At 39.9% G+C, this 25,592-nt stretch overlaps 1 protein-coding gene across 2 annotated transcripts in view; it reads right to left on the bottom strand.

Moving 5' to 3' along the window:
- The window catches only part of TRIM67 (tripartite motif containing 67), a 79,773-nt gene extending 57,752 nt beyond the window's left edge, over positions 1 to 22,021 (bottom strand). For both annotated transcript variants that reach the window (XM_043962462.1, XM_043962464.1), the window contains exon 1: positions 20,957 to 22,021. In XM_043962462.1, the coding sequence (XP_043818397.1) occupies positions 20,957 to 22,009 (1,053 nt within the window). In that variant the 5' untranslated portion in view covers positions 22,010 to 22,021. The remainder of the gene's footprint in view (positions 1 to 20,956) is intronic.
- Between the last annotated feature and the right edge of the window lie 3,571 nt (positions 22,022 to 25,592).

Below are 25,592 nucleotides of genomic sequence, written 5' to 3'. Positions count from 1 at the left end.
AGTGACCCTGGACAAGTCACTTAACCCCAATTGCCTCACTAAAAGAAAAATGAGCTCCTTGAGAGCAGGGACTGTATTTTGCCTTTCTTTGTATCCCTAGTACTTAGCAAGTGACTGGAACATAGTAGGTGATTAATAAATGTTTATTGATTGACTGATCTCCCAATGAGGGGAGAAGTAGTCAGCCACCTCTGAGGACGCAAACCTTCCATTGTGAGGGGAATTAAGAGAGTGAACCCATATACAGCATCAGAGAAGTTAAAGGCCTTGCCTAGGGTCACACAGCTAAGTATCTAAAGCAGAAGTTGAACCTAGGTCTTCCTCATGCTAAATCCAGTGCTCTATCTCCTATACCATCTTCCCTGAGAAGGAGTGGTGGGACATTTTTTTTTTTAATGAGATATTTTATTTTTTCCGTTACATGTAAAGATAGTTCTCAACTTTTGTTTATACATGCTTTACAATTTCAGATTTTTCTCCCTCCCTCCCCTCCCTCCCCCCTCCCCTAGACAGCAGGTAATCTGGGTGGGACATTTTTTAAAGTTTCAACTGACTGCAAATTCCCATATGAATCTCTTTTTAAATATTTTTTAAAATTTATTTTTATTTTTTGAATCTCTTAATAGAATTAGAATGTGTTTTCTCATTTACAGAATATCACCTTGTATTCCCAGCATGGAACACTGTCTTCCACACATTATTTTTTAATCTTGACTTGTGACTTGACTGGTACATTAAAAATCAAATGAGGAACCCCCCCCCCAACCAATGTATACTCATAACTATTCTGTAACCTATTTTCTTGGACAGTTGTCTGGAGCATTGAAAGGTTAAGTGACTTGCCTAGCTGGTATGTGCCAGAGATGGGCAATGAATCCAGGTCTTACTGATTTTGAAGCTGGTCCTCTACCCAATATGCTATACCAACTCTGCTTTCCACACAATAAATGTACAAAAGCTTATTGTTTGTTGAATGAGATGATGGGGTGGGAATTATGTATGAAGAACAACAGTAGTTCTGAGACATGTTTTCCACCCACCTGCTGTGACTATATTTTATTCCCAAGGAATAACAGCAAATACATTGTTGGAAAAAACCATAGGGTGCTGACCTAGGCTACTACTTCATCTTCCTATTTTGAAAGCCAAACAATCCTGGCATGGAGGATTTACTTTTGTGTGTGTTTCTCTGGTTTTGGGGGGTGGGTGAAGGGGAGTGGTGGGAAGGGAGAGCCGGAAAGCTTTTATTATCCTTCTTCCTGATGAACCACATATGCCTTAGGGAGGCAGAGGTAGGACCCTAGCAGTTTCCTTCCTTGAATTCCAATTCAGGGTCCCTCCTGCAGTGTAGGAGATGGGGAACACAGCAGCTGAAACATGAACAATCAGCGCAGCTGGGATTCCCTCCCCACTCTTTTGCTGCCTGGGCAGCCTCTGGGCTTTCTGTTTTGAGATTTATCTTCTGTTCAGGATTTATATGCCATGAAAGATTAGCATCCTCCTTAGCCTAACTACTCTACATAGATTGGAGACCATGGGTGTTATGGAAATATGTAGATTAAAAAGATCTCAGCAGGATAGAAACAATTCAAAGAAAGGGTATGAACATTAGGTCTCTTCACTAGAGCCTTCCGTTTATGCTCTTGGTTTCACCTTTCTTTGTATCCCTAGGGCTTAGCACAGTATCTGGCACATAGTAGGAGCTAACTAAATGCTTGTTGACTGACTGTTGAGGAATGAGAAACTATGTGAGGGCTTTTGAACTCTGAGGGGCCCAACTCAGATGATTTCTGTGCCCTAAATTGGCTCTCAGGGTAGGGCTTAAAGAAAAATGGCCAGGTGTCCTAAAGATAGGATAGCCTTTGAATTATATTTCCTGTAGGGTTTAGCATGGTGGTCTCTCAATAATTCATTTTGTCTTCACTGGAATATATTCCCGTCATGTCTGCTCCCTAATCTTTTCCTTTTCTACCTTGAAGTCATAGGGCTGCACTCTCTACATGTTGGTGTTGTATTTTAGCATGTTAGAGGACAGTGGTATGTGAAAACAGGGTTAATAGCCAAAGGTTGGAAACTCAGTTTCTCAATGGTACTTTCTGTAACTTCCAGCCTTTGCTTTTTTCAGGAGTTGTGGCTAAGTCACAGCTTTAATAAATATATTTGTATATATACATCTATCTCCATGATATATAGCCATATGTTTTAAATATATACATATACTAAGCAAATGTGTATATATATGTATATGTGTATATATGGTTGTTCAGTTATTTCAGGTGTGTCCAACTCTTCATGACCCCATTTGGAGTATCTTGGCAAAGATACTAGAGTGGTTTGTCATTTCCTTCTCCAACTTATTTTACAGATGAGGAAACTTACGCAAACAGGGTTAAATGACTTACCTAGGGTCACACAGCAATTAAGTGTCTGAGGCCTGATTTGAACTCAGGAAATTGAGTCTTCCTGACCCCAGGACTGGTATATTCCTTGATGCAGCCACAGAGACAACTTTATTTAATATTCCTCTGATTATCAGCATCAAGCAAGGCATAAATTAGTGAAAGACTTGCATTACTGTCATGGAGGAAGTACTGAGCAGAGTCCAAATGGAAGAAAAATTCCCTGTAGGTAGCAAAGTCTTCTAGATGCTCATTTTAATGGATGACTTAGTGCTTCTTGAAACAATGTCCAGTATACTACAGAGCTTTTTTTTTTTATTGAGATCTATGACCACTCAGAAGAGATCAGCCAAAATGGAAAATCTCAAAGGATAAAGTATTCATATTGTCCATACTCTGACATATAGTTGGAGGGGCAACCCATTGAGTTAATCCATCAGAACATTTATCTTGTACAAGCACTGCAAGTAGACAATGAATAGTGCTTAGAATTGAATAAAAGAGTGGGCTAGACTGCATTTAGGAAATGTAGTGCCTTCAGCAACCCCAGGCTTTAAAAACTGCATGGCATAACAATATATTATGCCATATACCCTGATAAACTAAAAACAGATGTATGATCTGAATATTAATGGTCACACCATAAAATAATTAGAAGAAATTCAAATAAGATACCTTTGGCAACCATGGCTAGGTGGAGAAACAAGGGATAGAGGCTATCACAAAAGATAAAATAGATCATTTCAATTATATGATTAATTTTTTTTTGCAAACACAAAATGAACACAAATAGATACGTGGTCAATTTAGAAAAAATATTTGCATAAATGTCTCTGACAACACTCTAGAACCAAACATATATAAGGAACAATGAATAAACCAGCAAGTATTTTTTAAGTGCTTCTCATGTGCTAGGAACTGTGCTATTTTCTTGAAAACTAAGGTAAAATAACTTTACAAGAACCAAAGTGATTCCCCAACGGATAGCTGACAAAAGAATTTGATTAAAAGTTCTCAAAATAATTTTGGACTACCAACCATATGAAAGATTGCTCCCCATCACTGAAAGAAATGAAAACTACTGTGTGACCCAGAGCAAGTTACTTAACCCCCATTGCCCCACAAAAAAATAAAAAAAGAAATGAAAACTAAAATAACTATGATGTTTTGTGTAACATTCAACAAATTGGCAAAGCCGAGAAAGAATGAAAATAATGAATGTCAAAGAGTTGTAGAAAGACTGGAACACTGATACACTGTTGCCAGAATTGTGAATTGGTTCAATCATTCTGGAAAGAAATGTAGAATTATGCTAAGACAATGACCAAAATATCCATACTCTGTTCTGGAGATCTTGTGGTTAAGCAGATATGCCAAGGAGGTCAATTATAAAAAAGAATGATCTTATCTACACCAAAATATTAATAGCATCATATTTTGTTATATCAAACAATTGAAAACAAAGTAAATATCCAGCAATTGGGAAATGGATAAACAACTTGTGGTTTGTGAATGTAATGGGTAATATTCTATACAAAATTATCAATATGATGAATGCCTTGGAAAACCTATATGAATTGATGCAAAGTGAAGTAAGCAGAACCAGAAAATAACATACACCATGATGTCATTGTTGTTGCTCAGCTGTTTCAGTCATATTTGACTCTTTGGAACCTCATTTGGGGTTTTCTTGGCAAAGATACTGGAGCGGTTTGCCAATTCCTTCTGCAACTCATTTTACAGATGAGAAAACTGAGGCCAACAGGTGACTTGCCCAGAGGTCACACAGATACTAAGTGTCTGAGGTCAGATTTGAGCTCAGGAAGATAAGTCCTGCAACTCCAAGGCTAGAATTCTATCCATTACACCACTTACTATGCAAATGGAGGAACAGCCACAACAAAACAATAAAAAATGGAATGCTGTATAATTACTAAATTTGGCCTCCAAAAAATGTAACTCCCATCGTTCTTTATGGAGATAATGACCTACAGGTGTGCAACACTGAAAATCATTTCGTACATGGTTAGTGTGTTGACAATTTTTGGCAAATTTTCAAAAATCTTTTTTATTCTTAGTTATATGGGATGGCTCTGGGAGGGAAAAGAGGAACAGATATGTTGGGAATATAGGTGATATTTTTAAAAGATGTCAAGAAAAATAAATAAAAATAAAGCCCACTAAGAAAAAAAGGTTGCATGTTGCTCTACCGTTTATGAGAGTGACCTACAAATATATCGAAGGCATCTTTCATGTTGCCTGACACAAAAAAACCATTTAAAAAATCAATATTCTTCTAGCAATGTTATATAGCTAGGAGTAAAGAAACACCACAATTACCAAAGAGTTAAAATAATGTGTCACCCAAAAGGCAAAGGAAACATCAGCTTTCTCTCCATAAAGAAGGGTTCTCATTTGAAAGGGGGGCCAGGGAGAGTCATATAGGCTGATGTATATTATCTGGGGTTACTAATGCATTAGAAGTGATGTGAAAAATATCATTCAGGAAATCCATTATCAGAAAAGTGCTGATTATTTGGTGAGAATGAGCGATAACAAAAAAGAGCCCAAATTCTACTATGGTGATCCCAAAAGACTAAAAGACCTAGAGAAAGGCCTTTTGCATACTGAATAGATTATTTGTGGAAAACTGATGGGGGCACATGGGAAAGAAGTGAACAGAATGAAAAGGTGTGGATGGGTTGTGATCTGTATTGGTGGAAAGAATATCCATGTTGAGAAATCAAAGATCCAACAATGTGTTAAGGTATTCATTCTATCAAATCAAATGCTTTTTTTGGTAATAAAAAAGCAGGAAAATGGGCTCTTGTATTCCCTACATTACAGGCTGCTAGGTGGTGCAGTAGATAAGAGTGCTAGGCCTGGAGTCAGGATACTCATCTTCCTGAGTTCAAATCCAGCCTCAAGCATTTCCTAGCTGTGTGACCCTGGACAAGTCACTTAATCCTGTTTGCCTCATCTATAAAATGAGCTGAAGAAGGAAATGGAAAATCACTCCAGTATCTTTGCAAGAAAACTTACATGACTAAAACAACTGAACTAAAAACAACAACAACAGCAACAAAATTTCCTATATCTCTCTGCCAATTTTGTGATTGTGAAGGTTGCTCTACTGTAGAGAATCATATGGGAAAGCCTACAGATTCCCATCCATAGTTTCATGAAGGAAACCCTCAATATATGCATAGAGTAGTCTCATAAGATTTTTATAGTAATGAGAAAATAATCATAACAACCAATAGTTAACTATTTCTTTCTTCCTGCCTGCCATTTGTGGGTAATAATATCATCCATGAACTCTTCTATTGTTTTGGAATGTTTCCCACACCTTGAGATATCTTTAAAACTGATTTTCAGTGTCTTACAGCTGTTACCTCTAGCACCACTTCTGTCCATATGTCTTTGATTAAATCTATCTTCTTCTCTCAAGACTACAACTTTACTGGCACATCTTCCAAGAACCCAGGCTTCCCATTATGAGGCACCAGTGGTACAGTGGGAAGAGTCTTGCATTTAGAACCAGAAGATCTGCATTTGAATAATGATTTTGCCACTTACCCCTTTTATGACCCCCAGGGCAAGTCATTTCATCTCTTTAAACCTGATTTTCTTCATCAGTAAAATAAGGGAATCCAACTAAATGCTATAGAGAATGCATTAACATTCCTTGCAGATCTACATCTGCGATCTAGGACAACTGTTCTTAGTCAATGGAAGCATCCTATTAATAAACTGATTAATTTGGTTCATCTTTCAATTTAGAAAGCTGATTTCACAGAATCATAGAACCTCTGAGTCAGAAGGGACCTCAAAAGTCATCTAGTACCAATCATTATTTTAAATAGGTATGTTCTCTATAATAAAACCTGGCTATCCAGCCTCTATTTCAAGACATTCAGTGATGGGGAACTCACTACCTCCAAAGTCAGCCCATTCACTTTTTTTTTGGTGGGACAATGAAGGTTAAGTGACTTGCCCAAGGTCACACAGCTAGTAAGTGTCAAGTGTTTGAGGCTGCATTTGAACTCAGGTCCTCTTGAATCCAGGGCCAGTGCTTTATCCACTGCACCACCTAGCTGCAAACACCCCCTCCCCCCATTCACTTTTGGACAACATTTTAGGGAAGACCAGACTATATTTCAGATTCAAATCCTATCCTGTCACTCAACTAGCCACCAGGTCATCTCACCTTCCTTTTGATACTGACCTGGTCCTCTCTATTTGGTCCAGCATGCTCTGCACCAAACTGAACCCATGTGCTAGTCTCTGGGGAACTTAATTCATACATCTTCAGAATTCCCACCTAAAGACCCCACCCAGTTCATTGACAACTAAGCATGTGCAAACTAGACCACTTAGTTCATTATATCTCCTAGCTGATCACTGAGACACTAGATGATGATGATCTGCCTTACTCCTCCTCCTCTTTCTCCTCCTTGGAACAAAAATTCTTTCCCTGGTTAGCTTTCCCCTATTTTCTCCTATTAGAGTGTAAGCTCCTAGAAAGCAAGAACTGCTATATTTTCATCTTTGTATCTTGAGTTTGTAGTATAGTTCCTGGCATATAGCATGCACTTAATAAATGCTTTTTCATTTATTAATTCATTTTCCTCACATCAAGGTTAAATTTCCCTCTATTACAACCTATACCCAGTTTTCCTAGTGCTGACCTCTGGTCCCAAAAGAAGTCTAATTGCTCTTTCCCATAATAACCTTTCAAACACTTGAAGAGACCTATTGTGTTTCCTAAATCTTCTCTCTCTCTCTTTTTTTTTTAAACGGGGCAATGGGGTTAAGTGACTTGCCCAGGGTCACACAGCTAGTAAGTGTCAAGTGTCTGAGGCCGGATTTGAACTCCGGAACTCCTGAATTCAGGGCCGGTGCTTTACTAAATCTTCTCTCTTGAAGGAGAAACATTCCTAGTTCCTTCAGCTGATCTTTATATATCATGGTCTCTAATGCTTTAGTTCCCTTCAATAGTGTACAAATTATCATCCAGGTAGGGGATTTTTGACTCTTTACCAGTTGGTTACTACCAGAATAAACAGAAGCAAATCTGGCATTTCTTCTCCCCAGAAGCCTCCAAGTTAGTGGCAATATCAGTTTCCCAATAATTCAGGCTCTTGCTTGAGAAGAAATTATTGCATCCCCAGATCTGTCCTGCTACATTCCCTAGTCACTTTCCAGAGAGGTTGCCACACAGAATACAACCCCTCCAAGCATTTATAAGCCCCAATACTCATTGGGTACAAGAACATCTGTATCATATTTTATGTTTATTGTTGACCCTTTAAAGCTACAACTCTTGAAATATCCCTGGGAAGATAGCAAGTGGTAAGAATAACTTTCTTGTTTTCCTACTCATTACTCAGCAGGAGATCTCCTGGGTTTTCTCCAGCTCTAATTTCTGTGATTTTCAGAGTTGCTGTCCCCAGTAAGTTTCTGCCCTCCACATGTGCATGGTAACAGCCTGATCTGTCAATATTTATTTTCAAGCTGCTAATATTGATGTATCAGAGCCAACAACCATTCTCAGTCTGAATTTAATGGTGGGGTGGGAAATGAAAGCAGACAGGAACTAGATTCTGATCATTAGACACACACACACAAGGGCATTCTGATCTTTTTCCACTGTGTCAATTTGGGGTAATTATTGCTAATAGTACAAGGTACCTGGTTGATGGCAGGGACCATATCATATTTATCTTTGTATTTTCTCCCTTCTGTCCTCTTCCCATTCCTATCTTAGTTCTCCAATACACTAGGTATTAAATAAATAGTTATACATATTCATAAATATGTATGAGTTATATACAGTGCAAATAAATAATACCAGAACTTAAACCATTCCTGTAGCTGGTATGTGTGTATGTGTGTATATACATGTGTGTATACATACATATATTCCCATGGCTAATATGTGTATATATACATATATATTCCCATAGCTGATATGTTTCTCTATATAATCCCATGGCTAATATGTGTATATATATATACATATATTCCCATAGCTGATATGTATATATATATATATACACACACATATCAGATGCATATATATTTCCATAGATGATATAGATATATATGTATACAGATAAGTTGTGGGAATATATATGTATGTATATGTATATACATACATCCATAATAATCCCTATATCCCACACAGTTATTGCTCACTCTGCCACTACAAAGAAGAGGGCTAGCTCCCAGCTAGCTCTGTGTCAAAGTCAGGGGGCCTTAACAGATTAGAGACCTAACCTTTCCAAGTATAACTTTTTGAGCCTTTTCATTTGAGGGAGGTCCATTCACTCCATAGTAAATGCGGAATGTCCTTGAAGGTAAGGAAAATCAAGGCTATTCTGAGGTAGGACTCTTTGTACCTTCATTAGAGATTGGCCATCTAGAGGAAAGATTTATCTCCCAATCTGACTACAGTAGGAGTAGGCATTTAAGGGCTAGAGAGCAAAATTTAATCTTTCCTTTCTCCTACTGTCCACATATGCTCCTCTCTAATACACTGTAGACTTTGTTTTTCCTTATCTAGTGAGTTCCCACCTAATCTATTCCCCAGAAAAACACTGGGCAAGATGCTAGTAATGTTGCTGTACTGCTTTTGAGTATAAACTGAGTGCCTAAGTCTAACTAAAGTCCATTGCTGCTTATTCCACCACTTCATAAATGGTGGGATCAACACAGTCAGGTCAATATGTGTGGTCTTTGTTGCTCATCCTTTGTTTTTTGAAAAGGACCGATGACATTATTGTGTGTGAATTGGACATAAGTGAAGCAGAGTTGCACAAAGTTGTCAGCTTCAGTCTCCATTTTTTTTTGTGGGGCAACGAGGGTTAAGCGACTTGCCCAGGGTCACACAGCTAGTAAGTGTCAAGTGTCTGAGGCCAGATTTGAACTCAGGTCCTCCTGAATCCAGGGCTGGTGCTTTATCTACTGCACCACCTAGCTGCCCCAGCCTCACTCTCTCTTCCAAAATCATCAAAGTCCAGTGGCAAGACAAAAATTAGTATGACTGGGATGACCTAAGATGCAGTGAATGATTGGTACTTTTTATGTCTGACCAAGCTCTAAGCATGCCACAGTACCTGCTTCAGCCATCTTCCTGACCATCAGAACAAGTTGTTCTCATTCACCCATTCCTCTGGGGGAAGTTTTCAACATGCTTGGAGTAGACATTACCTTAACTCATTGATGGGTTTGACATCTGTCAGTTACCCTCAACCTGGTTTAGCCCATCTGCCAAGATGGTTTTACCAGGGTGTGGTTACTGTGCATGATACAGCTTCTTGGAGCCACAGGTGAGAGCTGGGGGTGAACACTAAAGGGGGATGAGAAGCCCATGAGGTCCAGGGAAAAATGCCTTATTCCTCTTTCTTTTGTCTACTATGTTCCTATTCTTTCCTACCTAGCAATCCTTTCTCACTTCAAGGCAAATGTAATTTCATTTATCAACTTAACCTGAGAACTTCATTACCAAAACATTCATTTATAAAAAACTCCAAATGAATGAGACATTAGACAGATGTGCCCATGTGGTGCTAGAAAGTCCCCCTAAGAACACAGAATATTTTGAGCTAACAGGGACTTCCAAGGTCATCTCATTTTACCTCTTAATTTATTAATGAAGAAGCTGAGGCCCAGAGAGGTAAAATAATTTGTTGAAAGTTAAACAGGTAAAAATGATAGAACCAGAACTTGAACCCATGCCCTCTAACTCTAGATACAGTATTTCTATACACCAAAGACCATCTATCTCTGTGTCTACTCAGATTATCCTTATGAAGATTAACCAATTACTAATGATAGCCTAAGACACTCTAACCCAAATAGGAAGTTTAGAAACCACCTCAGTCCCAATTATCTGAATCTTGAATAGCACAAACTACTTGAGAAGCAATCTGGCTCTTCTATAATATCTTGTCAGGCTATTCTGTCCTGAATGGTCTCCTTCCTCAAGTCTTTCCTGCTTCCAGTCATCTTCCACACATCTATCAAGTTATTCTTCCTAACTGTATCTGACCACATCATCCTCCCTACTCAAGTAATTCCATTATCTCCTTATTTCCTCCATGATGTAATAGAAAATCCTTCATTTGGCTTTTAAAGACCTTTATATCCTTGTTCCTTTCTGCCCTTCCAGTCTTACACTAATACCCTACACTTACTTTGATTTAATAACGCTGTTCTACTTCCTGTTCCTCACTCATGGCACTACGATCTCCTGATTCTACACTCTTTCATTGGTTGTCCCTATGCTTGGAATGCTCTCTTTTCTCACTTCATGTTCTGGATTCCTTGTTTTTTTCTAGACTCAGTTCAATTCTCACCATCTATAAGAGGTCTTTCCTATACCCTGTTAGTGTCTACCTTCCGAGATTACCTCCTTTTTGCACTGTATGTATCTTGTATTAACACAGCTGTTTGCATGTTGTCTTCCTTATTAGGATATAAGCTCTTTGAGGTCAGGGATCCTGTTTTTTACTTTCTTTTTATCCTCAGCTCTTAGCACAGTGACTGATACATAATAAACACTTAATAAATACTTGTTGACTAAGTACTGACTATGTCTTCTCTTTATCACTCTCGAATTCTTGATATTATTATAGTGGGCACATGTTATGGGGATAGAGCTTTGTGGAGGTGGAACATTTGTTAAAATCTATCCACATATCCATCCATCCATCCATCCATCCATCCATCCATCCATCCATCCATCCATCTATCTATCTCATCCTCTCTCCATTCACAAACTATCACTCTCATTGAGACCTTCATCACCTCTCTACTGGAATTCTACAATAGTTTTCTAACTGGCTTCCCTACCTTAAGTATCTTCCCATACCAATCCATCCTTCACTCAATTGCCAAAGTGTTTTTTTCTAAACTGTAGACCTCTCTCTCTCTCTCTCTCTCTCTCTCTCTCTCTCTCTCTCACACACACACACACACACACACACACACACACACATACACACACACACACACATACACACACACACACACATAGCAAGCTCTAGTATTTCCTTATTATCTTTGGGATTAAGATCAAATTTAAACTCCTGCATTTAAAACTCTTCATAACTTGTTCTCTTCTCATCTTTCTAGTATTCTTATACTTTACTCTCATCCACACATTGTGTTTGAGCAATGCTGGCTTACTTGTAGTTACTGGAACTTGACACTCTATCTCTCATCTCTGTGGCTTTGTACTGACTGCCCACCCTACTCTTATCACCATATTATAGTTTCCTGAACTTCCTTCAAAATTTAGCTCAAATCCCATCTATTATATAAGCTCATCTCCCCCAACTACTAGTACCTTCCCCTTTCAGATTTCTTTTTTGTCCTCTCTCTCTCTCTCTCTCTCTCTCTCTATATATATATATATATATATATATATTCACTAATATATATATTAGTGAATATATATTATATTATATATAATTATATATATAATCACTAATATATATATATATATATATAAAATGAATCTAGTTGTTTACATGTTCTCTCCCCCATTGAAATATAAGCACCTTCAGTTTTTACATTTCTTTGTACCCCTGGTGCTTAGTATAGTCTCTGGCACATAGTACATATTTAATACATGTGTGTTGGCTTGAAAGATGGAAGGAGATATCATTGCCTGAATTGGACAAGGTCTTATCTCTATCTTGTTAGCTATATAGGGATGATGCTTTAACATCATTCTCTAGAGGGATTGGATTCTCTTGAGGGTTGTTTTGGATGTGTTGAGTTTAAAATACTTATGGAATGTCCAGTTTAGGATGTTCAAGAAGTAGTTGGAAATGTGTGTCTCTCAGGAGAAAGACTTGGGTAGGATATATAAATGGAGATGATAATTGAATCCATGAAAGCTGATAAGATCAATAGCTTAAGAGGTTCTATACCCTAGTCAGAACATTTCAGTATAATACCCTATTAAATAATTGACTTGTTTTAAGTCAAGGGGTCCTGCGTCTTGCTACCTGTTTGTCCCTAGGAAAGAAACCTCACCTCTCACCTCAGTGTACTCACTTGAAAAATTCAAATCCTTTTTTCAAGGAATTCAGCACCTGCATCACTATCTTTCTACTCACCAACTTCTGCCTTTATACTGGGAGTCTTCCACATCCATATTGATCCTTTGTCATACTTCCTACCCTCCCAGTTCCTCAATATTTAAACCCATTGTGATACCTAGTAGGACCTGAGACAGACAAAGGTTAAGTGACTTGCCGAGAGTACCACAGCTAATAAGTATCTGAGACCAGATTTGAATTCAGGTCTTCCTGAGTCCAGGTACAGAGCCCTAACCATGCTACATCTAGCTGCCTGTAATTATCAGGTCATACCCTGGATATCACCATTTCCATTAGTGTTCCATTCCTTAATTAGAAACTCTAACATTCCTGTATCTGACCATAACTTTATATTCATTCTATTTTTCTCAGTGCCTCACCTCTCCTAAAGATATTCTCTACTTTCATTTCATCTCCCCATCTTTCTCTCATTTAGTATTTTTTCAGCCCTATTCTGACTTCACTTTCCTCCTTCCCCTATTGTTAATCAATTAAATCCTATAATGTCATCTACTTCTTAATCCCTGGCCACATTGTGCCATCAAAGCTCATCCTTTGCCAATCTACCCCCAATTTTCCACCATACACCACTTCTGATCCTACCCACATGCTGCTGAATAGAACTGTGGGAAGTCACACAACTATGTTGCCTAGTTTCACTATAAATTCATGCTATACAATTTCATCTAGGCTCTTGCTACAATAAAGCAATCCTTTTCTTCCTCTATCACCAGTTCCTTACCTGATTTCCCACAGAAACTATTCCAAATCTTTTCTTCTCACCTCTGCTTTTCACACCCCCTCAGAGGGAGACCTCACCTCTTACTGAGAAAATTGAGACCATTTCCTATTAACTCCCTCTTCTCCCTTTCTCTTCATCTCAAAACTCCTTGACATCATCCCCCACTCTTTCCTCCTTACCTCCATTCTCTGACAAAGAGATGGCCCTTCTTCTTGTTAAGGTTATCCCCTTTACACATGCCTTTAATCTCATCCTCTCTTGCCTTTCCCAGAAGACTACTCCTTTTTCTAATCACTAACCTCTCCCAAATTTGCTAATTTCTTCTTTTACTACCTTCAAACATGCCCTGGTATCACCCATTTCTAAACCTCCCTCCCAAAGACTTTTAAGACCCTACCACCACCATCCCAAAAAAAGACCCTCCCACCCCCTGAAACTACTGTCCTATATCTTTCCTCCCTTTCTCAGATAAACTCTTGGGAAAAGTTGTCTATACTCACTGGATCTACTTCCTCTCATTTCATTCCTCAATGCTTTAGAATCTAACTTTCATTCCTATTGCTCAACTGAAATTGTTCTATCCGAAGTTAGCAATGATCTCTGGATAGCCAAATCTGATGTGTTCCTCAATCCTGATCCTCCTTTAGCTCTATGCTATATTTGATACTGTTGACCATCCTCTCTACTGGATAATCTTTCTTCTTTAAGTAATTTCTCCTAGTTCCCTTCCAACTTGATTGATAGTTCCTTCTTAATTTCCTTTGCTGGTACATCATCTATAGTATATCTCCTAACTGTTGATGTTCCTGAAGGCTCTATCCTAGGCCTCCTATCAGTTCCTATGGTTTTTAATTATCATCTCCAAGCACATTATTGCCAGATATAGATAGTCCCAATTTCCTCTGAGTTCCATTCCACATTACCATATGACTATTGGACATTTCAAACTGAATGTCCTGGAGACATCTCTAACTCAATGTGTCCAAAACAGAACTCATTATCTTTCCTTCTAAACCCATTATTCTGCCAAATTTTCCCATTTCTGGTGAAGGTACCATCATTCTTCTAGACTTTCAGATTTCTAGATTTGACATTTTCTTCAACTCCTCACTCTCCTTCATCCTACTTATTCAATCAGCTGTCAATTCATGTTTTTTACTTTCTCTATAGTATCTCTCTCATTCAATCTTTTCTTCCTACTCTTACAGCCACCACCTTGGTTTGGACCTTATCATCTCTTGCCTAGATTACTAGAATGGTCACTTAATTGGTCCTCCTGCCTCAAGTATTTACCAATTTCATTCCATCTTTCACATGGCAGCTACCAAAGTGATTTTCCTTAAATGAAGATCTGACCATGACATTTACATACTCAATAAATTCCAATGGGTCCCTATTGCTTCTGTGATAAGGTATAAACTCCTATGTGTAGTTTTTACAATCTGTCCCCAACTCATTTTTCCAGCCTCATTGTACATTACTCTATTTTCTATGTTCTGAGAACTGGTCTTCTCTCTGTTCCTCACAAATGATACTCCATTTCCCTCCTTTCCACTGACTATCTCCCATGCCTAGAATGTGCTCATCATCCCTGCCTCCTAGAATCCCTGTCTTTCTTTAAGACACAGCTCAAACACCACCTTTCCACATGAAGCACAGTGAATAGAGTGTATTGCCTGATATATAGTTGATGCTTAATAAATGTTTATTGATGGATTAAAAGGAATTGGACCAGGAGATTTCTATGGTCTGTGCTCAACAATCTTCCAGTTGTATCCAGAGTACAGATATGTTTGCATGTAGTTGATCCCAGAGTACTTTCTCTAAGAGCATAAAAATACTTTGTATTGTTCATTACCCATCACAAATGTGACTTAAGGAGCTTAGAAACCATGTAGTGAGGGCAGGGTTATGGTGTCTTGAAAGAGAACTGTAGTGTTGATGGAGGAGAGAGACAGACAGACAGACAGAGACAGAAACAGAGAAAGACAGAGAGAGAGAGCAAAAAAGGAAGGAAGGAAAGAAGTAGAAAAGGGAAAGAAAATAAATTAAAAGAAATATCACATCTTAGCCCATAGTCTATTCAGCTCATCTTTAGCAATTTCTTCTTAATTCTCAATGACAGATTGAACAGAAGCTACTGCTTCCCAGAAACCTCAAAGTTGGTATATATATTAAAAATCAACTTCACATTTACTCAAGCTCTCAGATGAAAAAACTGTAGTATTCTTAGATCTGCCATGCCACATGCTCTGAAAGTCAGGACAGGTTTCTGCCTAATGATATGGTACTTACAGCTGACGTCTGAGGTTATGTGAAGCAATCAGTGTGGTGGGATAAAATTCTAAATCCCTCAGCAAGATTGCATAATGAATGTATCTTTTTCTTCCCCTAAGAAACACCCTTTGCTGTGTGCCTAAAGTCTCAATTTTTTCATAGACTTGTAAGATCTGCAGGTGCTCCAGGCAGTAATTGTGCCCATGGAAGGAATTTTTATGTGATTCCTGAGATTCTGATCCAAGCACTGGTAAACCCAGGAATTCAAGTACAAATTAACAACTTCACTGTAGCTCATAATAGTTTTCTCAGGGGCTTTAAAGATTATTACCATGTCCCTTTTAACAGAGAAGGAAAGCGGAGTGCAGAGACCAAACGTCCACAGGCATAATATCAAAACAAGTCTGTGGCAGAGGTTCTGTCTCTCTACATCCTGGTTTTCTAGGACATGTACTCTTTTGTATCTGTGCTGGCTCATTGGGAGCAGCAGTTTCAGGGCTGTGAGATGGCAATTTAAAAAAATATGCCATCTGCTATTTGCAACATGTTCCATAGAGCTCCCAAAGAAGCATTCATCTAGAATTTTGTAACTATGTTTCTGAGATCAATTCCTATCTCCTTCAATTCAGGGTCAAATTGCTTCTATCCAGCAGACCAGGCACAATGCCAAGATGCCAAGAACCTGGGTGAATTATAAGGGAATTTATGATATTCTGTGAAATATCACAAGAGGGCTGGAAGTTACTAAGTACCTCTCCTGAACCCCCTGATTTCTTATTGCTAGCTGTGTGCCAAGGAAAATCACTTTGTATGTTGTTTTTATTTGTTTCTATGTATCCATGTTCTCCCTCCCCATACCCCACCATTAGAATGCAAGTTCCTTGAAGTTGGGGATTTTTTTTTTGTCTGTATCCCAGTACCTCTCAGAGTGCCTGGTTTACAGTAGATATTTAATAAATGCTTGCTGCATGAATAAATCTGTGCTAATCCTTACCCTTGTAAAGTGGGGTTCCATGTCCAAATGTGCTCTGAAGTGGGGCCTTCATTTCTATTTTTTTGAAATTTTAATTTTCTTCAAGTCAGAAGCATTCATTGGAACTGTTAAGCCTCTTCCAGAGGAATCATGTGAAAAGGTGTTTGTTGAGATCAGCAGCTTTTTCCACCCCTTTGGAAAATGTGCTAATCAATCTTTACTCAAAATAGATACAAGTGCCAAACATGGGCCTCATCTGTAACCTCAGGATTATACTGATCAGAGTCAAGTTCAGTGAAACTGGAGTAGTATCTAAGCCAAATCCTGTTGAAAGCTTTGTATGACAGATAAATGAGGACTGCCTGAGTTCCAACCTTCTACCCTTTAAGCCTATAAAGGTTTACTAGTGACCCTGGTGATTTTTTATTATACTGCGGGAGGAGATGGAGCCTACCACAGGAGACTCTTTTTTCTCTAAAGAACTCAGCTTTCACAATTGATATCTGATTGGAATTTAGTCTCCTAGTATGCATTTCTAGAGAAAACATCCTCACACCGAATAGCTAACATATGTACACTCATATACAAAGCAAATAAAGGCAGTCATCAAAGGATCCAGCAATAACGTCTTATTTTAGAAAAGGTATGTTTTCACTAATACAATTAATATGATCCCTTTTCCTATTTAGAGTGATGAATCAGTTCCATGAGGCAGTAGGTAGGCATCAAAGCATCATTTCCTGCCCTGTCAGGTGCCTCATCTTGTAGAAGTGACCTTGGGCTCTTTTAAGTAGAACTTAAGTTCTGGAAGGTTTATCAAAATGGAAAGATTTCTGCACATATGGCAAAGGACCATATGTCAATCATCCAAGGACCTAGAAAAGTTTATTATCACAACGTTGGCCACCAGGTATTGAATTTATTTTGGCCTCAGTAATTTGTGAAGGCAATTTACTGAAGTATAATGGGGTTGTGATCTTCATTGGGGGGGGGCAATACTTGTACCTCAATTCCTCAATGTACTGGAAGACATGATAGCATTTTCTTACTTAGGTTTAACAAGTATTTTTCATTTGTCCTCATACTTCTGTCAGGAAAGTAGGAGCCATCAGATCTATGTAATTGATAGTAAAACTCAGGTAAGAAATTGAAAGAATTTTTCCAAAGACATGAAAGCCCTTCAGATCATGTCCTGTGAAAAAATTCATGAGCTCATTTAAAGAGTTTGAAGGTTTTGTAAAGTGTAACTCTCTTTTGATTACCTCTCCTGTCCCTCCTTCCCATCCACCATACTGAGTTTTTAGAAAATGACACTCAGATTTACTTCTAGAGGGGAGAATGTATTTTCACTTTCCAATAGATGTTGGATCTAGAACTCATATTTCCCTGGGCTATTAAATCCAGAAAACCTATGTACTTAATCAGATGTCATCTAATCCTAGTCTTATCTGATAGCTGCTTCTTATTTGTAAAGTGGAGAAGAGCTTCAGCCACTTGCCTTCAAGCAGATGAAAATGCAAAATGACATGATTGTTGATAGCACTCAACCATTCCTGACCACATGTAATTCTTTCCTTTTTCATGTGCCTCCTTATTCTCTATTCTACTCCTTCCTTTAACCCTACCTTCTTTCTCTTCTTTTTCCCTTTGTTTTTTCCTATTCCCACATCCTATGTCTTTCCCTTCTCTTATTCTTCCTTTACTTTGCTTCCCTCTCATATGCCTCTCTCCCATGCCAGTGCTACTCAGCAGCACCCACAGATAGTTTTAAACTTGTTTCCAGAACAAATAAAGATTACTGTTAAACCAAATAAATAAACAAAATATGTAAGTAAAATGGAGACAAGAAGATCAGTTCAGATAAATTGGTAATTAGAAAGTAGTCGATTAGTAACAATTACTGTGAAGTAGTCTGCTTCTAAAATAAAAATTCATTGTCATCTAGTGTAGATATTTTACCCAACACAAAGCTATTTTAAAGCATGCTAAAATTTACCAGCTTGTTCTTTCCCTGAGCTATATGATCAGTTAAAGAAACATTTTTGCCTCTGACCTGTGGTTATTTTTAAGTCTGACACTATCATCTTTGTGAATATCATTGATATGGTCAAACCAGATATTAGTAAAATATTCAACAAAGTCTCTCAAGGCATTGGGATTACAGAACCAAGAGCATTATTTTTGTGAAAAAGATGGAGGTAAATAGGCAAGATGCTAATACAGTTAGGTGGGTTCATAGCTAGTTAAATGGTTGCTGACTAGAAAAATACTCATTACTATAACAATTTCAAGTAATTCTTTAGGGGGAGGCCCCATGGATCTTCAAGATGGCAGAAAGCTGTGAGGGATAAATTGAGTGAAAGAGTCAAGATCCCAAATAGTCTTGGGCTAAATCACTGCTCTGAATAAAATAAGGTAAAATTTAATAGATATAAATGTAAAGTCTTAATTTAAGCTCAAAATATTAATGTCACGGGCAAAGCATAGGGAAGGTGTAGTTAGAGACAGTTCATCTGAAAATAAATGGGACTGCTATCTGTTACAGTAGAAAGAATTCTAGAGTGTAGAGTCAGAGAATCTGGGTTCAAATTTCACTTCTGATATTCCCTGTGTGTTCTTGAGCAAGTCACTTAGTCTTTCTAGGCTTCATGTTCCTCATCTGTAAAATGGTGGGGTCAGATTGAAGGGCCTTTAAATTTATGATCTTTGTGTGCTTTGTAAGCTACAACAAGCTCAATAAGAGTCAATATGTGATATGGAAAATAAGAAAAGCTATGACAGTCTTAGATTGCATTGATGGGCATAGTGTTCAAGACTAGGGAGGTAATAATTTCACTGTACTTCCCACCCCCACCCCCAACCTGACTCATCGAATCCTGAGAGCAAGCTTGTTCAAGTTGGTCATGGAATTTGGAGGAGAAAGTCTTTTTCTTTAATGAATGTTAAAAGATCTGATTGTATTTTTTAAGAAGAAGAAGGCATTTTCCTGGCTGGTTTTACTTGATTCAAAAAGCATTCATTAGGCACAACTACTAGGCACTATTAGGCACTGTACAATGCTTGAGGAAAATCCAAAGTTTAGATAGAACATGGTTACTGCCCTCATGTAACTTATTATCTAGTAGGAGGTTGAGACACAGAGATTACAATAATAAATAGTATTACTATAATACTGAAGTAGGAACTTAAAACAACCCAGAAAGCTATGTGAATTGTGAGCAGTAAGGTCATTGGCAACAGGACAATCAAGAGAGGGTTCATGGAAGTAGCTTTAGAATTGGGTTTTTAAGGAAGTATAGAACTTTAGTTTTTAAAGAGTATTAAAATTTTTTTCTGATATCTCCCCTTTCTCATCATTGGACATAGCTAATTTTTAAAAAATGATCACCACAGTATGGAAAACTCCTACTATGTAAACTTTTTTCACTAGTTTATATTGGCAACTAATCTACATCTTACTCTTAGAGAACTGACTGGAGCCCTGAGAGATTGAGCAACTCTACATACTATACAGCTATCATATATTAAAGGTAGGGCTTGAACCTACCTCTTTTTTTCTTTGCAAGTCTACCCTTTATCCACTGAACAATGATACTTCTTGAGCTCACCATTGACTAAAACATTTTATCCTCTCCCATTAGATGTCTGGAATGCCATTACACTAGTACTCTCGATTTATCTCTGTGTTGTGGGAGCCACATATCACCCAAGTAGGGGTCACTTTAGAAAGCCAGCAAGGGATGAGCTATCCTGTTATTTAAAAAGTGTGCCCTGCACAGCCCTTTTCAACCCAGCCTTCCTCTCACACTGTCCAGAATTACTAGGGTAAAGAAATGGATAACACTTGAGAAACCAACATCCTACTGGATAAAGGATTAGGCATTTAAATTTCAATAATGAATTTGTGACACATGGCTTTCTAAGAGAATAACTTTTCAAAGATTCTAGGATAAGAAACCTATGAACAATAATGAAATGCAGAATACAAGTTTTAGATGAAGGTATAAACTACATAGGGAGCAAGTTGGAGGATAGTGTTCTACATGTAGGAAAAGGAATTAACTTCATGGGCCTATATATAGTTTGAGGAAGAGTTAAAGAATATTTTTTCCCCATGGGAACAGAGAAAAGTTAGTCATTTTCTTAGTGCTGTATAAGGAAACTTTAATTTGGAACACTTTCCTGTGACCCAAGGAAGAGCTTGCCATTGGGTTATCATCACAGGAATTTGGGAATCAGATTTTGGGTATAAAAGCCCTTTCTTTGCTTGAACTAATTTTCTGTAGAGACTTTGAATCTGTACCCACAATCCTTCCTACTTTGTTCTTGTAAGTAAGAAGTGAAGAAATTCCTCTCAGGGTTAACCTTCCACCCTCCAAACTCTCCTTTTCAGAACTGTTCATATCTCAGCTGTATATTTGTCCCTAAAATATTTCTACTTGCTGCTCACCTTGTGCAGTTTCCACATGGCCCCTAACGGTTTGACTTCATGTTTGCCGTGTCTGCCTTCCTCCAGACACTGGTAGCAGACAGGGGTACGACAGGTCACACAGTACATACTGTAGTTCTCCAGCTCATGATCCGTGCACGTGGGAAACTTACGGACCCCGGTACCCCCTGCTGCTCCCGCCCCAGGGCCTGGGCTTTTGCTGCTGCCGCCGCTGCTGCCACTGGGGGCTCCTTGGGCAGCACCTAGAGGTGCAGAGGCCGCTGGCTGTGGCGGCGGCGGTTGGACCAAGCGGTGCTTGGCAAAAGGTCCTCTGGACGGATGGCATTTAATCTGGCAGGCAGAGCAATAGAGTACATCGCACTGCTCACAGAGCGTAGCTGCTGGTTCTGGAGGGGTGCGGTCGCAAAGCTGGCAATGGGCAACTACAGCTGCTGCGGTTGCTCCAGTTCCAGAACCCCGGCTCTGTTGATAGCGATGTACAATGGCCTCCAGCAGCCGGTTGCGCTGGAAGCCACGGAGGCCGCGGTGGTCCAAAGAGGCGCTGCGGTGGCATTGAGGGCAGGTGATGGAGCTGGAGGAAGAAGAGGACAGGGAGGAACAGGCGGCTCCCCGGGCAGCCGCGGCAGAGGAGCCTGGGGGTGCGGGCACCATGGGTAATACCCGCACTCCATTAGGGGACTTAAGGCTGGGAGTGTAGGAGCCATAACCGCTGTCCGTCTCGCTATGCAGGCTCAGTTTGTCAGCGTGATCCCCTCCCCCAACGACACCACCTACGCCGCCGCCGCCGCCGCCGCCGCCACTACTGCTGGTGCCTCCACCACTACAGGCTGGTCCAGTCCCAGTTTCATATTCTGGTGGAGGACCTGCAGTTGAGCCGGTGGGCAACGAAGGGCCCCGAGTATGCAAGAGAGGCGGAGGCAGGTGTTGCTCGCTGTCAGGAGTCTGTACCGCTATGGTGCGGGCGCAAGGCAAGCAGACATTGTGGGAACAGGGCAAGATGATGGGCTCTCGGAACAGGGACCCACACACTGGGCACTTCAGCTCCTCTTCCATCGCGGCTCAGGCGGCGTCGGTTGCTCAGAGGCTGGCGGGAAGGCTCTAAGCTCTGGAGTTGAGGGGGGCGGGATAGTGATTGCACTGTGTAGCCACGAAGGTAACTGACATCAAAGAGGCATGGTTTCCCGCCCCGCCCCCACTTTGTGGTGCACACTTCTTTCTATTCTTTTTCTGTGACCGCCCTTACGCATAGGGCTCCTGCACCCGGCTACTTTCAGTCCCACTGTCCGGGCCTGGAGTAAGTTCCTCGCTGTTCTCGGGGTAAAAGCCTCGAAGTAATATGTAATGAATCAGCAAGAGCGCCTCCCTGAGTTGCAGAGCTCTCTTTTCAACACCCGGGCTAGGGGAGCAGGCAGCCTGTCTCTCCTCGCTCTCCCTCTTTTGCTGCAGCCCCTTTACTCCAGTAGGTAGCTGTCAGGGCCCCTTTATCCGGAGGAAGAAGTGGAAGGTATGGGGAAAGAGTTAGACTTGCCTTGAGGCAGAGATGGATTCAGCACCAGGACCCTGGTGGACAGCGCCCTACTAGAAGAAAATGCCTCTATCCTTGGGCGATAAACGAGGCGCAGTCTGGGAGGTGGGCGGCGGGCGGAACTGCTGCTGCTGCTGTTGCTGCTGCTGCCGCTGTTGCCGACTGATAGAGCACTGCTTGGGTGGGGATGATCCGGCTACGCCTCATAGGGTTGCTGCGGCTGCCACTGCTGTCGCCGTCAATCCCAGACTGGGCAGGACAAGCTACCTCGGTTTTCCACAGCTACTCCCGAAGCGCCGCTGACCTTGGTCTAGCCGAGGATGGCAGCCGGCAGGCTGAGGGCGTGATCCCAGATTGCACGGGAATTCCCCCCCTTCCGCCTCCTCCCTCCTCCTGGTCTAGGTGCTGGTGCATGGTGGAGTTGTAATTTTCATAGCAGAGCGTAATAGGGTGGGGGGAAGGGAAGAAAGAATCTGCTTAGCAAATAAGTGCTTGCTTCACACGGCCGGCAGGGCAAAGGGAAAATTTAAAGGGATTCGCGGAAATTGGATCATTATAAATTACAATACGTTATTTAGAGGGAGAGCACATTTTGGAAAGAGCACCGCCCTATCCTCCCATCATCCCCACATCTCCTTTCCCTGCTTCCTCCCTCAAAATAAACAAATGAGGGAAAATCGGGATGTCAAAAATCCGAAGCTTAAAAATGTATGGGAGACATAGGTTGAGGGTTTCTTTTCAAATCTATGATGGAGTTAAAACGCTGGTCACAAAATGTCGGACAGCTTTAAACCAAAGGATGAAGCTTTATTAAATTATTTAATTTAAGACGTTTTGTCTCTCTATTATACACCTCGCCTTTGAGCCATGGCCCAATGACCTAGAATAGTCTTGTAAATAGCGTGGATTTCGGGGTTAAAAGGGAGGAAGTCCCAGTGAGCAGCGAAATGTAAGAAAACGCTAAATTAGCACGTACCACAGTCAAGAATTAAGCACCAAGACAATGTAAAAGCTGTGGTGGAGGGGGAACCAAGGGGACTGAAGGTGTCCAGGGAGAGCAGGGAGCAGGATTGTAAGTTTTGTGAATGGAAAATTCATCACACCCTCAAATGCAAGCCACTAGCGGCGGGAACAGCCTACCCACGCAACCCTCGAATCTCAGTCTGCTCTGCAGATCTCTCAGATTTCTATGTATTGTGGTGCAGACAGAAGGGAAGAGATCACAAATAGGAAGCAGGCTGCCTACAGAAGTTTCTCAGTATCATGAATCAGAAAAATATTTAGATACTATTTATTTAGAAGCTACATGAATATCCAATTACCTCCTTCCCGTCGCATCTGGGTATGCAGAAACAAAAGGCTATAAAGACAGAGTAATTGCATGCAGCATCTAAATCATCAATACCTTAGAGTCAGTGGCGAAGGTGGTTGTGCTATTTCGACTCGTCAGCAGAAAAAGGAATCAGTTTCTTCAGCCATCACTATGGCCTTCCAGCCATAGTGCCAGCCACCTCTCCTCCATTCCCCTTTGGCTTTCCACAAGGCAGGTCGTTTAGGAGAAGAGGGAAATCTAAAAATGAATGGGTAGGGAGCAGATTGACAGTATCGTTCCCCAAACTTACTTCAGTGGTTAAAAAATACTCCTGTGTATTAATTATCAAGGGTGAGACCTGACATTTGAAAGGTCTGTTTTGTTCACTGCTTATCTATCTGCTTCCAGATTGCTTGACACATATGCTATAGAAAGAGAAATGGTGGGAGTGCCTTTAAAAGACTTCATTCAAATTCAACAAACATGAATCTAAATTGTGTTCAGAATAAAGTGCCAGGCTAGGTCCTGGGGTGTGTGGGGGGAGGAGTAGAGGTGAATTTAATTAAGACACAGCATATGGGGGCAGCTAGGTGGCACAGTGGATAAAGCATCCGCCCTGGATTCAGGAGGACCTGAGTTCAAATCCAGCCTCAGACACTTGATACTTACTAGCTGTGTGACCCTCGGCAAGTCACTTAACCCTTATTGCCCCACAAAAAAAAAGACAAAGCATATAAGCATATAACTATAATACACAGTTTATTATATACAATATTATATATTAAGACACAGCATATAATACATATAACATAATACATGTTAGCAAGATACCTAAACAAGTGATATTTCAAATCAGAGGAGATAATTGTTCCTTACAGAAGATATCAAAAAAATGCTTTATGAAGGAGATAGTTTTTTAGTTTGGTTTTAAAGAATGAGTAGGAATTTGTTGATAAATGACTGAAGACATTCTAGTTGCAAAAAAAAAAGTGTGAGCAAAGGCAAAAAAAGTAGGAAGGAAAAGGGTTAGTGGTCTACCACAGCAGTGAGCAATTCAGATATGGATAGGACTGGAAAGTGGTGTCAGACTATGGAGGATTTTGAAGACCAGGAAAAGAAATTTGAGTGTGAAATTGACTCACAAGGCAATAGTGAGCCACTGAAATTTTTTTGAGCAAAGAAGTGGCATGGCCAGATCCTAAAGATTAGTCTGACAATGGTATAAAATATTTATTGGAAAGTGGAGTCAGGGAAGCTTGTACAGAGTCAGGAGTAGAATCCTGGGTACTATTTCCTTTTTTCCACTGGATGATTAAATCCTATCACTTTAATCAGGCTTCAGCAGGGCAAAGTGTAAATAACACTGACTTTAGAGTCAGAAGACCTGAGTTCAAATCCTAGATACTACTTAAAAGCTATGTGCCATTGGGAAAGTTACTTAATATTAAGAATCTTAATTTACTCATCTGTAAAATGGAGATAATAATGTTTGCATTACTTAATTAGCAAGGTTGTTGTGAGGAAAGTACAGTATTATATAAATGTGAATTATTATTAATATCTGGTTGACAGCTTCTATTCTTCACTGCCTTCCAGAGATAGAGACAGAATGAATTAGATCCTGCCTGGAGAACCTAGATAAGCCTCCTAAAAAGTTGCTGGTAGCAACCTAGTCAGTGTCTTCAAGTATGACACTGTCTTTTGTCTGTGTCTTTACATTGCTTTCTGCATATTCCTGGAATGCTCTTCCTCCTTATCTTGGAGTTACTTTTGGAATCTCTAGTTTCCTTTAGGACTTG

Source organism: Dromiciops gliroides, chromosome 4, assembly GCF_019393635.1.
Source record: "Dromiciops gliroides isolate mDroGli1 chromosome 4, mDroGli1.pri, whole genome shotgun sequence".
Lineage (NCBI taxonomy): Eukaryota > Metazoa > Chordata > Mammalia > Microbiotheria > Microbiotheriidae > Dromiciops > Dromiciops gliroides.
The sequence above is the reverse complement of the archived record's forward strand: the minus strand, read 5'-3'. Positions and strand labels throughout refer to the sequence as shown.